The 13643-nt window shown below is 40.1% G+C and overlaps 1 protein-coding gene across 1 annotated transcript; it reads left to right on the top strand.

Annotated features, from left to right (window-relative positions):
- The first annotated feature begins 520 nt into the window (after positions 1 to 520).
- PM20D2 (peptidase M20 domain containing 2) lies at positions 521 to 13643 on the top strand. The gene is made up of 7 exons (XM_038554712.1): positions 521 to 1124; positions 3483 to 3631; positions 7453 to 7595; positions 8680 to 8834; positions 10987 to 11122; positions 12371 to 12478; positions 12704 to 13643. The coding sequence occupies exons 1-7, from the start codon at positions 669 to 671 to the stop codon at positions 12856 to 12858; spliced, it is 1302 nt and encodes a 433-aa protein (XP_038410640.1). The 5' UTR covers positions 521 to 668; the 3' UTR covers positions 12859 to 13643.

The raw sequence follows: 13643 nt of genomic DNA on the forward strand, positions 1-13643 counted from the left end.
CGGCTGGGAGCAGTTACCAGCTCCCCACCTGCTCCCCGGGGCGGAGCACTCGCGGGTGGAGGGAGGACCAGACAGGTTTCGGGCGAGGCGCTGGAGGCGAGGCCTCGGGCTCGGGGGGCGGGGCTCCCGGGAGCGGTGGAGGCGGGGCCTCGGGCTCGGGGGGCGGGGCTCCTGGGCGGAGGCGGGGCCTCGGGCTCGGGGGCGGTGCTCCCGGGAGCGGCGGAGGCGGGGCCTCGGGCTCGGGGGGCGGGGCTCCTGGGCGGAGGCGGGGCCTCAGGCTCGGGGGCGGTGCTCCCGGGAGCGACGGAGGCGGGGCCTCGGGCTCGGGGGGCGGGGCTCCTGGGCGGAGGCGGGGCCTCGGACTCGGGGGCGGTGCTCCCGGGAGCGGCGGAGGCGGGGCCTCGGGCTCGGGGGGCGGGGCTCCTGGGCGGAGGCGGGGCCTCGGGCTCGGGGGGCGGTGCTCCCGGGAGCGACGGAGGCGGGGCCTCGGGCTCGGGGCGCGGAGCTCCCGGGAGCAGCGGAGCTGACTTGGGCGCCGCTCCCAGATTCCACCGACGCCGCAGCGTGCGCTGAAGCGGTAGGCGGGCACCTCGGAGGGAGCCAGCTAGGAGGGAGCCAGCGGACGCGCAGTCGAGCGGGGCGCCGGCAGGTCACCGGCTGTGGTCGCGATGAGACCCGGGGAGGAGCGGCCGGTGGACGGGGGCGCCTGCGGCGGCGTCCCGGCGCTGGAGCTGCTGAAGCTGCGCGCCGCCGAGCGCATTGACGAGGCGGCCGAGCGCCTGGGGGCCCTGAGCCGCGCGATCTGGAGCGAGCCCGAGCTGGCCTACGAGGAGCACCGGGCCCACGACGTGCTGACCCGCTTCTTCGAGCGCGAGCCTCCGGCCGCCTCGTGGACGGTGCAGCCGCACTACCAGCTGGCCACCGCCTTCCGCGCCGAGTGGGAGCCGCCGGGGGGCCGCGCCACGCCGCGCCCGCTGCAGCTGGGCTTCCTCTGCGAGTACGACGCGCTGCCGGGCCTCGGGCACGCCTGCGGCCACAACCTGATCGCCGAGGTCGGGGCGGCGGCCGCGCTGGGCGTGAAGGGGGCCCTGGAGGGCCGCCCCGGGCCGCCTCCGCCTGTGAAGGTGAGGTGGGGCCCTGGCTCGGGACCTGCACCGCCTGCGCTTCCCGAGCGCAGCCGCCCCCTCGGGGTCTCCGCCCCGCCCGGGCGCGGAGGCGGGGACCGGGGACCGCGGGATCCTGCGCTTCCCGAGCGCGGCCGCCCCCTCGGGGTCCCCGCCCGGCCTGGGCGCGGGGGAGGGGCTCCTGGGTACGAGTCTGCAGCTCGGGAGCTGCCCGCACGGCGACGTTTGACAGATTTTGGGTTTCTCTTACGTAGTTGTCAACGATTGAGTAGACTCTCCCAAGGGGAAGAACTTAGAACCGAGCCTGGTTTTCGTTGTGATTTATTTTTGGTAACAGAGGCTACCGCAATTCGCCGACAGGGTTGTGCAATCTCTGGAAGAAAGTCGTCATGGTAGGGAAACCCAAGGCTCTCAAGCTGCAGAGCATCTTTTGTGTGTGGCAGTCAGAGGAGCTGTTGTGACTCGAATCATTGGTATTTTGGACGGGAAATACTCATTCATTAGAACAACCAAAGCGCCCGCACGAAAAGTAGGGAAGGGAATGAATATTTGCTACATAAGTGAGTTCATCCTTAAATTTTAATATTTCATGGTTTTAAGAAATGTCTTCTTCAAGTGGAGTAATGCCGTTTATGTTTGTTACAGGGCATACTGTGTTTTTCTTTCTTTTTTTTTTTTTTTTTCAGATGGTCTGTCCTCATTTTGTGAGCTAAGATGCAATCATCACCATTTGGCTTAAGGGCAAGAGCGAGGTTTTATTTTCATATTCTGTAGCCCCCCCCCCCTTTTTTTTTTTCAAATGTCAGTAACTTTTCTCTTTTATCTTAACAGTTTCATCTTTTGTGGCTTATTCTCTTTAGCTGCCCTTCTCTTTACTGCTTCTGGGTAGGTTTTTGTTTTGTTGGGGGGGAGGAGTGTCCTTTGCCATTGCATGAAACACTGGAGAGATTTAACTTTAATCAGGTTTATGAAAGATTCAGAGAAGTCAGCAAGATGTAACTTGTGAAGTCATCAAATTTAAAAAGCCCAGGGTTCAGTAAAAAGCAGGTTAATTTGAGAGTTTGAGAGTTTTGTAACTTCCAGAGAAGGCTCAACTTTGGGAAATGTACACATTTGAAGGGTAATGCACTGTTATGTAGCAAGGTTATCTGTCCTCTCTGGAAATGGAGTTTATGTTGATTCCCTAAACAAGACAAGACTTTTTCCAGCTTGTTTCATTGTAGTCCTATACGTGATCTCGAAAGTATTTTAGTTGCTTCTAGATAATTTTTCTTTGCTTTTAAAAATTGTTTGAAGAAGTTAAGCTTAAATATCAAAGTAAAATGTTCTGTAAAGTTCTCTTTTGTTTAATTAGGTGTTTGGTGACCAATAAATCTGCCTGGTTGAACTGGTGGAATCGAATTAGTAAGTTTGTGTCATAGTTGGCTGTTTTTTTTTTTTTTTAATTTTTATTTATTTATGATACTCACACAGAGAGAGAGAGAGAGGCAGAGACACAGGCAGAGGGAGAAGCAGGCCCCATGCACTGGGAGCCCGACGTGGGATTCGATCCCGGGTCTCCAGGATCGCGCCCTGGGCCAAAGGCAGGCGCCAAACCGCTGCGCCACCCAGGGATCCCTAGTTGGCTGTTTTTAAATGTGGTTTTAAGGTTTATTTAATGCTCTTCAAAAAAATTTTGAGTTAAGACCTTTTAATGAGGTAGCTCAGTAAGGAATCAGAGTTCAGGACTGAGGATCAGGGCAACTAATCCCTGCTCTACCTGGAGACTTGCTCTGTGTCATGGGGCCAAACACTTCACTCCTGGCCTCAAACTACCATCCCTGAAATGATGACACACATCGCTCGCCTACCTCACAGGGTTGTTGTGAGGATAACCAGTAAGTAACTGGAAAGTTCTTTACTAGTAAAGTGTTTACGAATAATTATATACATTACTAAAAGACTTAGTCAAGAAGAAGCTTTAAGAAATAGGTCCCTAAAAAAAAAAAAAAAAAAAAAAGAAAGAAAGAAATAGGTCCCTAGAGAATTTTGAGGAACTCAGTATATATAGTATTTATCTTTTTTTTATCTTTGCCATTAGTTTTATAAAATTGAGTTATAAAATTTGGAAGAGTTTCCTGCTGTAGCTTTAGTGCACACTTTGCCCTAAATTGGTATAATAATATAAGTTAAGATTTGTGGTTAATTTAGCACCTTAGATTTATGCCCACTGCATTATTTGTCAGAGAATAAAACCTCGCTCCATAGTTTAAGGACTTTAATGTAGGTTGTGAATACATGTGCAAGGGAACCTGTTTGCTATTTTCCTCCGAGGATTTTTTGTGGTTGTTTTGCTCTGACACAGGTATTTCCTTCTAGGTAATTGTCCTGGGAACCCCTGCCGAAGAAGAAGGTGGTGGCAAAATTGATTTAATGGAAGCAGGGGCTTTTAAAAATCTTGATGTTGTTTTTATGGCTCACCCATCCCAAGAGGATGCTGCTTATCTACCTGATGTGGCGGAACATGAGTAAGTAGTCAAGTTGAAATAAGCCCCTTTGTGGAAAACAGACTATTAAAATATTTGCATGTCCTAACTGAGGAGTAAAACTCCCATATTTACACATTTAAAAAGTGAATTGAAAAATGATGATGTAATACCTTACTTGATTCCCTTTGAATAACATTTGGTAAGCCTCTTCTAAATTGAGATTTAATGTGGTGTTCATCATTGGACTATTAAGGTAGTGCCTAAAAAGCATAAGAGTAGCAAACAGAATATGTTGACACATATTCAATTTTTAAAAATTATTTATTTATTAGAAAGAGCATGAGTGGGGAGGGGCAGAGGAAGGAAGAATCCAAAGTAGACTGTGCATGCACTGAGTGCAAAATCCAACTTGAGGCTTGATCGATCCCACAACCACAAGATCATGCCCTGAGCCAAAACCAAGAGTCGGATGCTTAACAGACCGAGCCACCCAGACACCCCAACACATATTCTAGTTTAAACTGAGAGCAATCTATTTTCTTGAAAATACCTATCCTTTAATATGGGATTGTCTTTGCAACTGAATAGATTTGTAAGAGGCAGCTTTATTAGACTTGGGAAGAAAATACACTTTTCTAGTTTATTGTCATTTGAGTTCTTTGCACAGAGGGTGAATTATATTTTTGAGAGAGAATAGAGAAACTAGCTCTGGATTTTAGTGGAATTTGCCAGTCAGTGTATACTTTTCTGATTTGTCTGGTGCTGACCTTTAATTTTTTTGGTACTTAGGAACATGGATCATTGAAGTGGTTTGAATTCTGTACACCAGAACTTTCGATCCTAGTAGTCAGTGGTCAAGAGGTTAGTGGGCCAGTGTAAAGGAGCCACTGCTCAGCTGCTGGAAAAAAACCACATACTCTCCTCTGCGGTAGCTAGGGATTAATAGCAGAACCATTCCAGCGAGCTTCTAGATTATACTGTTATTTTACATTTAAGCATCTCATGAGGCCTTGTTTTCAGATGATTAACTGTTCTGGTATCTTCCTTCTTATCATTAGGAGTTGGTGCTGTCTCAGTAACAAGAATTTTTGGGATCCCTGGGTGGCGCAGCGGTTTGGCGCCTGCCTTTGGCCCAGGGCGCGATCCTGGAGACCCGGGATCGAATCCCACGTCAGGCTCCCGGTGCATGGAGCCTGCTTCTCCCTCTGCCTATGTCTCTGCCTCTCTCTCTCTCTCTATGTGACTATCATAAATAAATAAAATTAAAAAAAAAAAAAAAAAAAAAAACAAGAATTTTTTAACCTTGATTTCAGGGGTAGTATATATTAGAACGTCTCTGGAGAACCTTGGAGGTTAGAAATCTCTGCCAGTGCCTCTGGCTAGAAGGGACTTGCAGCTGTAGGCAGGCTTCCCAGCCCATTAGCCTTCTAGGACTAATGAGTTAGGCTTCTTGGCCTTGATCCTGATCAACCCAGTTGACCTCAAGCCTTTTTTTAGTGTCTGGCTTCCTAGATTTTTCGTTGGCCATCTTTTAAGACAGAAAAGAGAACCAAGAACTAAAATGAAATTTTAAAAATAGTTATCCCACCTTTCCCACATCCTCTCCCTCCTGAAGAGACATATATCCTCCCAGGACTTTTTGAGTATATTTATAAACATAAATAGGTACACATATAAATTGAATTTTATTTGTTTAAATATTTTATTTATTTGAGGGAGAGCATGAGTAAGGGGGTGGGGGCAGAGAGACAAGCAGACTCCCTGTTGAGCTGGGGCAAGGTGGGGTGGGGAGGTAGGTTACCCCAAGGGAGGACCCTGAGATTTCGACCTGAGCCAAAGGCAGATGCTTAACCTGATGAGCCACCCAGGTGCCCCAAAAATTGAATTTATTTTATTTATTTTATTTTTTTTAATTTATTTTATTTTTCAAAAATTGAATTTTAAAGGAGGATTTTCCCCTTTAAATATTCTGCTAAATATATTGTTGGTTTGGCTCTTCTTGCCAGAAAATGAAAGAATATGTCTTAAAAATTACTCCGTATCAGTTTGTATAAAATATATTTTTTAAAATCTGTTTTAAAATATGCTAAAATATTAATGTGGGTATAAAATAATCATGAACATTTCTTTTCCTATGGTTTATTGTGTTTTAATTGTACATGGATTTGATCCCTGGGAGAAATGGTACTAGAGCCATTTTCATAAAGGCCATCCTTTTCAGTTTTGTTAAAATTTCAATTTCAATATAATGTGACAAAATATATGTCAAGGAAGTAGCAAGTATCCAATAAAGTCTTAATAATATATTTGGATGCTTTTATTTGTCTTTGCTAACAAATTGTTTTGAATTCGTCAAGAAATATGAGCATACCAAGGACTCTTGAATCTAGTCCATTAAAAAAATAAATCTACAGTAACTTTTTAATAATTTAAATATGGATACTGTTAGGCTTAAAAAGTGTCTAAGCAAGTCATGTTATAAACGACTATTTCTTATGCAATCCTTCATTTATTTTTTTTTTTAATTTTTTTAAATTTTCATTTTCTTTTAATTCCACCCCACCCCCACCCGCCACCCAATCCTTCCTTTAAACCTTTTTTTTTTTTTTAAACATTTTATTTATTTATTCATAGAGACAGAGAGAGAGAGAGAGCGAGAGGCAGAGACACAGGCAGAGGGAGAAGCAGGCTCCATGCAGGGAGCCTGATGTGGGACTCGATCCCGGATCTCCAGGATCACGCCCTGGGCTGGAGGCGGCGCTAAACCCACTGAGCCACCAGGGCTGCCCTAAACCTTTTTTTTTTTTTATTATTGGAGTAGTTAAGATTGGTATGAGAACGATTTGAAAGTGGAATAACAGTAATTGATAAAATTTTAAGCTATTAGTGATACAAGTATTTTGGAACACTAATAAAATACTGGTCAAGAACAACTGACAATGCTACAGTATCTTATAATATTGTGAGTATAATCTGCTATTGTCGTAACTCATTTCAAATTGTCAGCTCTTTCTAAATTAAAAATCTTAAAAGAAAAAGGGGGGTGACACCTGGGTGGCTCAGTAGTTGAGTGACTGCCTTTAGCTCAGGGTGTGATCCCTGGGTCCTAGGATCCAGTCCCACATCAGACTCCTTGCAGGGAGCCTGCTTCTCCCTCTGCCTATGTATCTGCCTCTCTCTCTCTCTCTCTCTCTCTCTCTCTCATAAATAAATAAATCTGTAAAAAAAAACAAATTGGGAGATCCCTGGGTGGCTCAGCGGCTTAGTGCCTGCCTTTGGCCCAGGGTGCAATCCTGGAGTCCCGGGATTGAGTCTCACTTTGGGCTCCCGGCATGGAGCCTGCTTCTCCCTCTGCCTGTGTCTCTGCCTCTCTCTCTCTCTCTCTGTCTATCATGAATAAATAAAATCTTTAAAAAAATAAAAAAATAAAAAGACCAAATTGTCACTTATTTCTGTTTTACTTCATCTTCGGTTAACCTTAAGACGGAATTATCTGAGTTATGCAGATCTTTGATACAGAGTTATCACAGTGGAGCATAGAAGGAGACAGGAACCATCTTTTTTTGTAATTCTAGCACCTAATACAGAATTGCATGTTTGTTTGACTTGAATTGCATACAGATTTAATTTATACAGGAAGTTGGTTGAGCAAAGTTCTTCTTTGGAATGAGATCTTTGTGTCAGTCACTATATTATATAATAGTTATCTCTCAGGTAACTTATTTCTACAAATGATTTGCAAATAAAAATTCTGGCAGTCTGAATTAATTCTAAATACTTGTTGGGTAATTCTAATGACAGTACCTAGATTTTCTTTAGTGATTTTGAAGAGTAATTCTGAATGATATTTTGTTTCCTAGTGTGACTGTGAAATACTATGGCAAAGCATGTCATGCTGCTGCATATCCCTGGGAAGGAGTAAATGCATTGGATGCTGCTGTTCTTGCCTACAACAATCTGTCTGTCTTGAGACAGCAAATGAAACCATCCTGGAGAGTTCATGGTATGAATGTCAAGTATTTTGTGTAATAGATGGTGTTTAATGTGTTTCAGTGCAATGTAATTAGTATTTGAGTTTTAAAAATTGGAGACTTTTTATGTACTTCATAAGAATATTCCAAAAATTTTTAAACGTTTTCAGAAATTCATGTGAGAGAACACTAGGAGGTTTATATTTATTGGGAAAGAAGGCAGTTAAGAGTATTTATGTATAAATGGGGAATGGTCATTTTGAGTATTAGAGATAATGATTTTATGTAAGGACATACATGCTTTCTGTAGGTATTTGAAAGTTGAATCTTGATTTTTCCAGTTATCCTCACTGTTCTTTAATGGTAATAAATCATTTGCTCTATTTTTAAAAAGTTACGGTTACTGGTTTTATTTTTTCAAGTGCCATTAATCCTGAGTAACATCTTTTTAAATTATGCATATCACCTTAAGGTAACTAAGGTAATAAAGTACTATCTTGAAGGTACAAATTTATTTTTAAATTTATTTTCTTATGATTTGAGATATTGTTATACTTTAATATCTGTTCTTTCTGATTTTGTTGTAGGCTGAAATTAATTTGTAATTGTACTTTTTACCAGTTTTCTTAGTTTTTTTTAAAGAGAAATATGTAGAAATTATATTTTGAGAGCAGGTCATATAAATTTTATTTCTACATCTATTTTAGTTATTACTTTGAATGGATAAATCTTCATTCTCAGTGTAGTTCCAAATAAATGCATTTGTTTTGGCAGCAATAGTGCTTAGTGATCTTTGACCTACTTTGGTTTCTTACTGGCATAAAAATTATGTCCCTAGAATCCAATGACATTTAAAATATTCATAGGATTCTGGTAGTACAAGGGTAGTTATATAACCTTATACCATTTTTATCCCTTAGGTCAAAAGTTTATCAAAATGTACAACACAATGGTAATGAAACCTACTGAAATAAAAGTCTCTTTGGCATATCTGTGAAGCTAATAAATTTAAATTGTTTTTCTTCATGTACATAGTGGCTGAAAACTTTATGGGTGTATTTTAACTTAAAGAAATGGTCTCCAAACTCAATTTCAGTAATTTGGTTCTTTTTATAGGCATAATAAAAAGTGGTGGTGTAAAACCCAATATCATTCCCTCTTATTCTGAATTAATCTATTACTTCCGTGCACCCTCAATGAAAGAACTTCCAGTTTTGACCAAAAAAGCAGAAGACTGCTTCAGAGCTGCAGCTTTGGCTACTGGTTGTACAGTAAGACCTTTTAAGAGTTAATCTAAGTTAAAATTAGAGGTATATATATGGGCTGGGGTTATTAAATTAGATTATTGAGATTATTGTTAAGTTAGATTAGAACCTGGGGTGCCTGGGTGGACGTCTTGATCAAGCATTGGACGTCTTGATTTTAGCTCAGGTCATGATCTCAGGGTGGTGAGATTGAGCCCCATTGGGCTCCACACTTAGCGCAGAGTCCGCTTGAGATTCTTTCCGCCCCTCCCCACACACTACACAGGTGCATGACTGCACTCTCTCTAAAGTAAGTAAATAAATCTTTTTTTTTTTTTAAAGTTCGATGAGAACCTACCTTGCCTCTTTTTCATTTGGCAATGATTTGAATATGTAAAATCAAGTGACTGAATAGGTGATATGAAAGTCTTTAATTCTTATTTATTTTGCTCAGTGCCCACATACAGTCATCTTATTACACTGTTAATGGAATAGCTCTTGATAGTGCTGCACTAGAATCCCTCTTTTTTTTGCAAGTTACAGCCTTCCTTCTTAGCAGTTATGTTTTCAGAATTGCTCTGTACAGTACCCAAAAAGGTACTTTCTGGCAAAATCAGCAAAAGCTAATTTTGGTGGAGTTACAGATTTGTGCAGTAATGTTATAAATACTGATGTCTTGCTGGAAAGTTAAAATAGATGCAGAAATTAGTGAAGCAAGTTTGTTCATTTGAACCATAAAGTCAGTGACATTTATGTATCAATCATATAGGGCATACATAAGATGACATGTTTCAGAATGACCTAAATCTTGCCCTGGGAGGAGTTTATAGTCTAGTTGGAGAGCCAAGATCTGGATCTTACCTCTCAGTCTACTGACTTTGTAACTTTGGAAACATTTTTACTGTCTTATTTCATATCTTTAGGCCTCTATTTTCTCTTGAAAAATAGAGATAAGAAAAATAGAGATCATATAATTCATCTTTGGATTCTTGTGGGAAATGAGATATTTTTTAAGAATTAGGGTCTAGCCATCATCCTTATTACTACCTTATTTGTTTCTACTCTTGTTAGACTAGAGATGTTTGATTTATTCTGATAGTAATGGTGTCTCATAGTAGCAGTGATTCTCAGGCAGTTTATGTTAAGTGCCCAAGAGTAAAAAATTAATCATTCATCCCTTATTTATTTATAATTCTAAATATAAATACTTATAGAATAAATACATGAACTATTATTAGCTAGTATCCTAAGGTATAATATTCCTTTAGGATAAGGTTCATTGTTATTAGATTTTAATCTAGATTTTAAATAGTCTCTTTAATTTTTTATATTTTGGCTGACTTATATGGTGAGGTTGTCATTATTTCTAACTTAGATATTGCTAAGACTAGAAGAAATGTCAATTCTACCATTTTAAAATTGGCTTTTACTAATTATATTACCTTTAGTTTGAGGAACTTTTGGACTTAATCAAAACAAAATCTGTGAATCCTCTTAACTGGCCACCTGTAAACTACTTGTAAATCTTCATATACTGAAATACAGAGATTAATAAATGAGGATCGGGCACCTGGCTGGCTCAGTTGGTAGAACATGCAACTCTTGATCTCAGGGTTATGAGTTCAAGCCCCACATTGAGTGTAGAGAGTACTTTAAAAAATAAATAGCAAATGAGGACCATAGTCAATCCTTCTTCATTGTAAACCTCTCTTTCTCTTAGGGTACCAGGCAGTGGTGTCAGTGTCAGCTTGTATTTTGGATATGAGCAAAGCTTAATTTTTTTCTTCTAGAGGCTACAGCCTAGAGCAGTGTTCCTCAGTGGCTGGTTTTTGGACTGCTTGCATCAGAATTACTTGGAGGTGCTGGCTAAAATGGAGATTCCTGGGCTCCTTCCATACCCTATTGAAGTTACTAAGGTTGAGAATCACTGATTAGTAGAGCAAGATGACATTGTGTGATTTGGTGTATATATAACATAAAGGAGATAGGGTCCTAGGGAAGTCTCATTATACAAAATACATAATTTTTAAACGTAAAGTATTTGAGAGAGTTTGTATCTGAAAGGGAAAGTGAAAAAAAACGAAAGGGAAAGTGTGCTCTCTTAAACTTCTTGCTGGTTTGAAAATTAGAGAGTGAATGAGTTTTTTATTTCAAAATTTGTTTTACAATTTTTTATTAGGTAGAAATTAAAGGTGGAGCACGCGATTATTACAATGTTCTTCCCAATAAGAGCCTATGGAAAGCTTATGTTGAAAATGGAAAAAAACTGGGAATAGAATTTATTTCAGAAGATGCAATGTTGAATGGCTTTTCAGGTAACTAGATTCTTTCATATATGCTATATTGTGCTATTTGAGGAAGGAAAATATCATCTTTAGTTAAATGGTTTTGTTTAGCAGCTTTGGAGGTAGGGAGGTATAGCTCTTGTTTTTAACAATATATTTCAAAAACTTAATGGTTAGGGGAAAGAAACTAATGAACTCTTCAGTGAATGTAAAGTGTTAAATGAGCAGATTTGCTTTTAGAAATAGCCAATATACTTTTTCCTTTGTATTCTAAATATTTCTAGTATTTAAATTTGCTTAGTTTTGGGGCACCTGGGTAGCTTAGGGGTTGAGATCTGTCTTTGGCTCAGGTTGTGGTCCTGGGCTGTTGAGATCAAGTCCTGTATCAGACTCCTCGAAGGGAGCCTGCCTCTCCCTCTGCGTATATCTCTGCCCCTCTCTCTGTGTCTTTCATGAATAAATAAATACAATCTTTTAAAAAAATTTTTGCTTAATTTGAATTTTTAAGTGAGCTACTTAAGAAATAAAATTTTAATTTATTCTCAGTCATCAGTAGGCAGGCTAGCAAGTACTTACAAGAGGGGCATTCCAGTTTCTGAGGATAACTATTGTGGTCGTTTACTAACAATTTAGTAAGCAATGATTAGAATTTAAATAGTTACAAGTGTTTTGGGGATTATTTTAGATTTTTTCTTTTTAAAGGCATCACTAATATGTTTGCATGTTAGCAATATATCTCCTAAAATATAATAGTAGCTGTTGATGAAGTGGACTCAAAAGGACTTGACCATAGAAATGGGTGTTGATGTCATTTATTGAGATAAGGAGTTCAGGAGAAAACAGGTTGGGGTATGGTATGTTGGTATATATTATTAATATGTTAAGTTTGAAGTGCTTATAGAACTTTTAAGGGGAATTGTTCTGGACTATTGAATCTGGACCTCCCAAAGATGTCTAGATTGCAGATAGAGAAGTTGTCAGTATCTGAAAGGTAATTGAAAACAAAGGAGTTTTTGAGATCACCTAAGTACACAGAGAAGAAGCCCAAAGATGACACCCTAGGGATTACCAGCACTTAGGAGACAGGCAATGGAAGCAATTTAGAGGAAACAGAGAGCTAGACAGGAGAGAGTCAAGTCATGGAAGCCAAAGGAATAGAGAATTTCTAGAAGGAAAGGAGTGGTAAATCATGTCAGATCCTATAGAAATTGGGTAAGTGCAGTCTGGTGTTTATTGGACTAGCAATTAGAAATTCATGGATTGTCTTACCTTTCAAAGGATCTACTGATTTTGGAAATGTTACTTTTGTGGTTCCTGGGATTCATCCATATTTTTACATTGGATCTGATGCCTTGAACCATACAGAACAATATACTGAAGCTGCAGGTAAGTGTTTTTAGAATTGAATGTGTTGGCATATGCTCTCTTTTTGTGGTAATAGCTGCTCATTTAGTTTAGCCTATTGTTACTTCATTTTCTGACATGATCAGAAAATATTGAGGTGTGGGCATTTGAAGAGGCAGTTTCAGTATCGAGTACTAACCTGCAAACCAGTACAGTAATTTGTAATAAATATGGAGGCTTATTCATTTATTTTTCTCTACCTTTTAGGATCACAAGAAGCTCAGTTCTACACTTTACGTACTGCCAAAGCTCTGGCAATGACAGCATTGGATGTTATTTTTAAACCAGAGTTGCTAGAGAGAATCAAAGAAGACTTTAAATTGAAACTTCAAGAAGAAGAGTTTTTAAATACGGTAGAATAAAAGGAAGATCTAGGAGCCACTTACGGATCATTAAGTAATGATTTTTTTCTTTAATCTTTTTTAATGATGGAGGAGAACATCCTTAATTTTTGGTCTTAAAGGAGTCAGATTCCTCTTACCTGAAAAATGAGGCCATGATGTGGAGAAAACCCATGACTTCATTATCTAAAATGAAATTTTTCAGGGGCACTTGGCTGGCTCAGTCAGTAGAGCATGTTACTCTTGATCTCAGGGTCATGAGTTTGAGCCCCTCATTGGGCATAGAATTTACCTAAAAATATTAATTTAGATACTTAAAATGAAAATTTTCACAAGTCTGATGAAATTGTGATCTTTTAGAAGCTGATATGTGATGGCATTTCTTTTTTTTTTTTTTTTTTTTGGTAAAGATTTTATTTTTAAGTAATCTCTATACTCAGTCTGAGGCTTGAACTCACAACCCTGCAAGATTAAAAGTCACGTGCTCCACTGACTGAGCCAGCCAGGCAACCCTGTGATGGCATTTCTTCAAACAGTCTGGATGCTACATGGCTTATCAGTGATAATATTTCATAAATTCAGTTGTTGTATAAGTGTATTTTAAAAGATTCAAGGAATTTCAAACTTTATATTTGGAGTTGGTCCATGAAAGATTTTTTTTCCTTTTTGGTATAGGGCAATGAAATTGTTTTAAAATTCATGTACTAAATTTAGGGAAAATCTGATTATGAAAAAAAAATTGATTATGTCTGTTTTGATTTAGAGAATCTTTTCATTGATAATAAAAAGAGGTTTTGAAAATCTGA

This window comes from Canis lupus, chromosome 12 (genome assembly GCF_011100685.1).
Source record: "Canis lupus familiaris isolate Mischka breed German Shepherd chromosome 12, alternate assembly UU_Cfam_GSD_1.0, whole genome shotgun sequence".
In the NCBI taxonomy this organism is placed as follows: Eukaryota; Metazoa; Chordata; class Mammalia; order Carnivora; family Canidae; genus Canis; species Canis lupus.

Bases quoted from the DNA above. Each gene is read 5' to 3' on its own strand.
- PM20D2 (XM_038554712.1), top strand. From the start codon at position 669: ATGAGACCCGGGGAGGAGCGGCCGGTGGACGGGGGCGCCTGCGGCGGC. The intron at 8,835-10,986 runs GTAAGACCTTTT...ATTTTTTATTAG, and splicing joins CTTTGGCTACTGGTTGTACA to GTAGAAATTAAAGGTGGAGC. The intron at 11,123-12,370 runs GTAACTAGATTC...TACCTTTCAAAG, and splicing joins AATGTTGAATGGCTTTTCAG to GATCTACTGATTTTGGAAAT.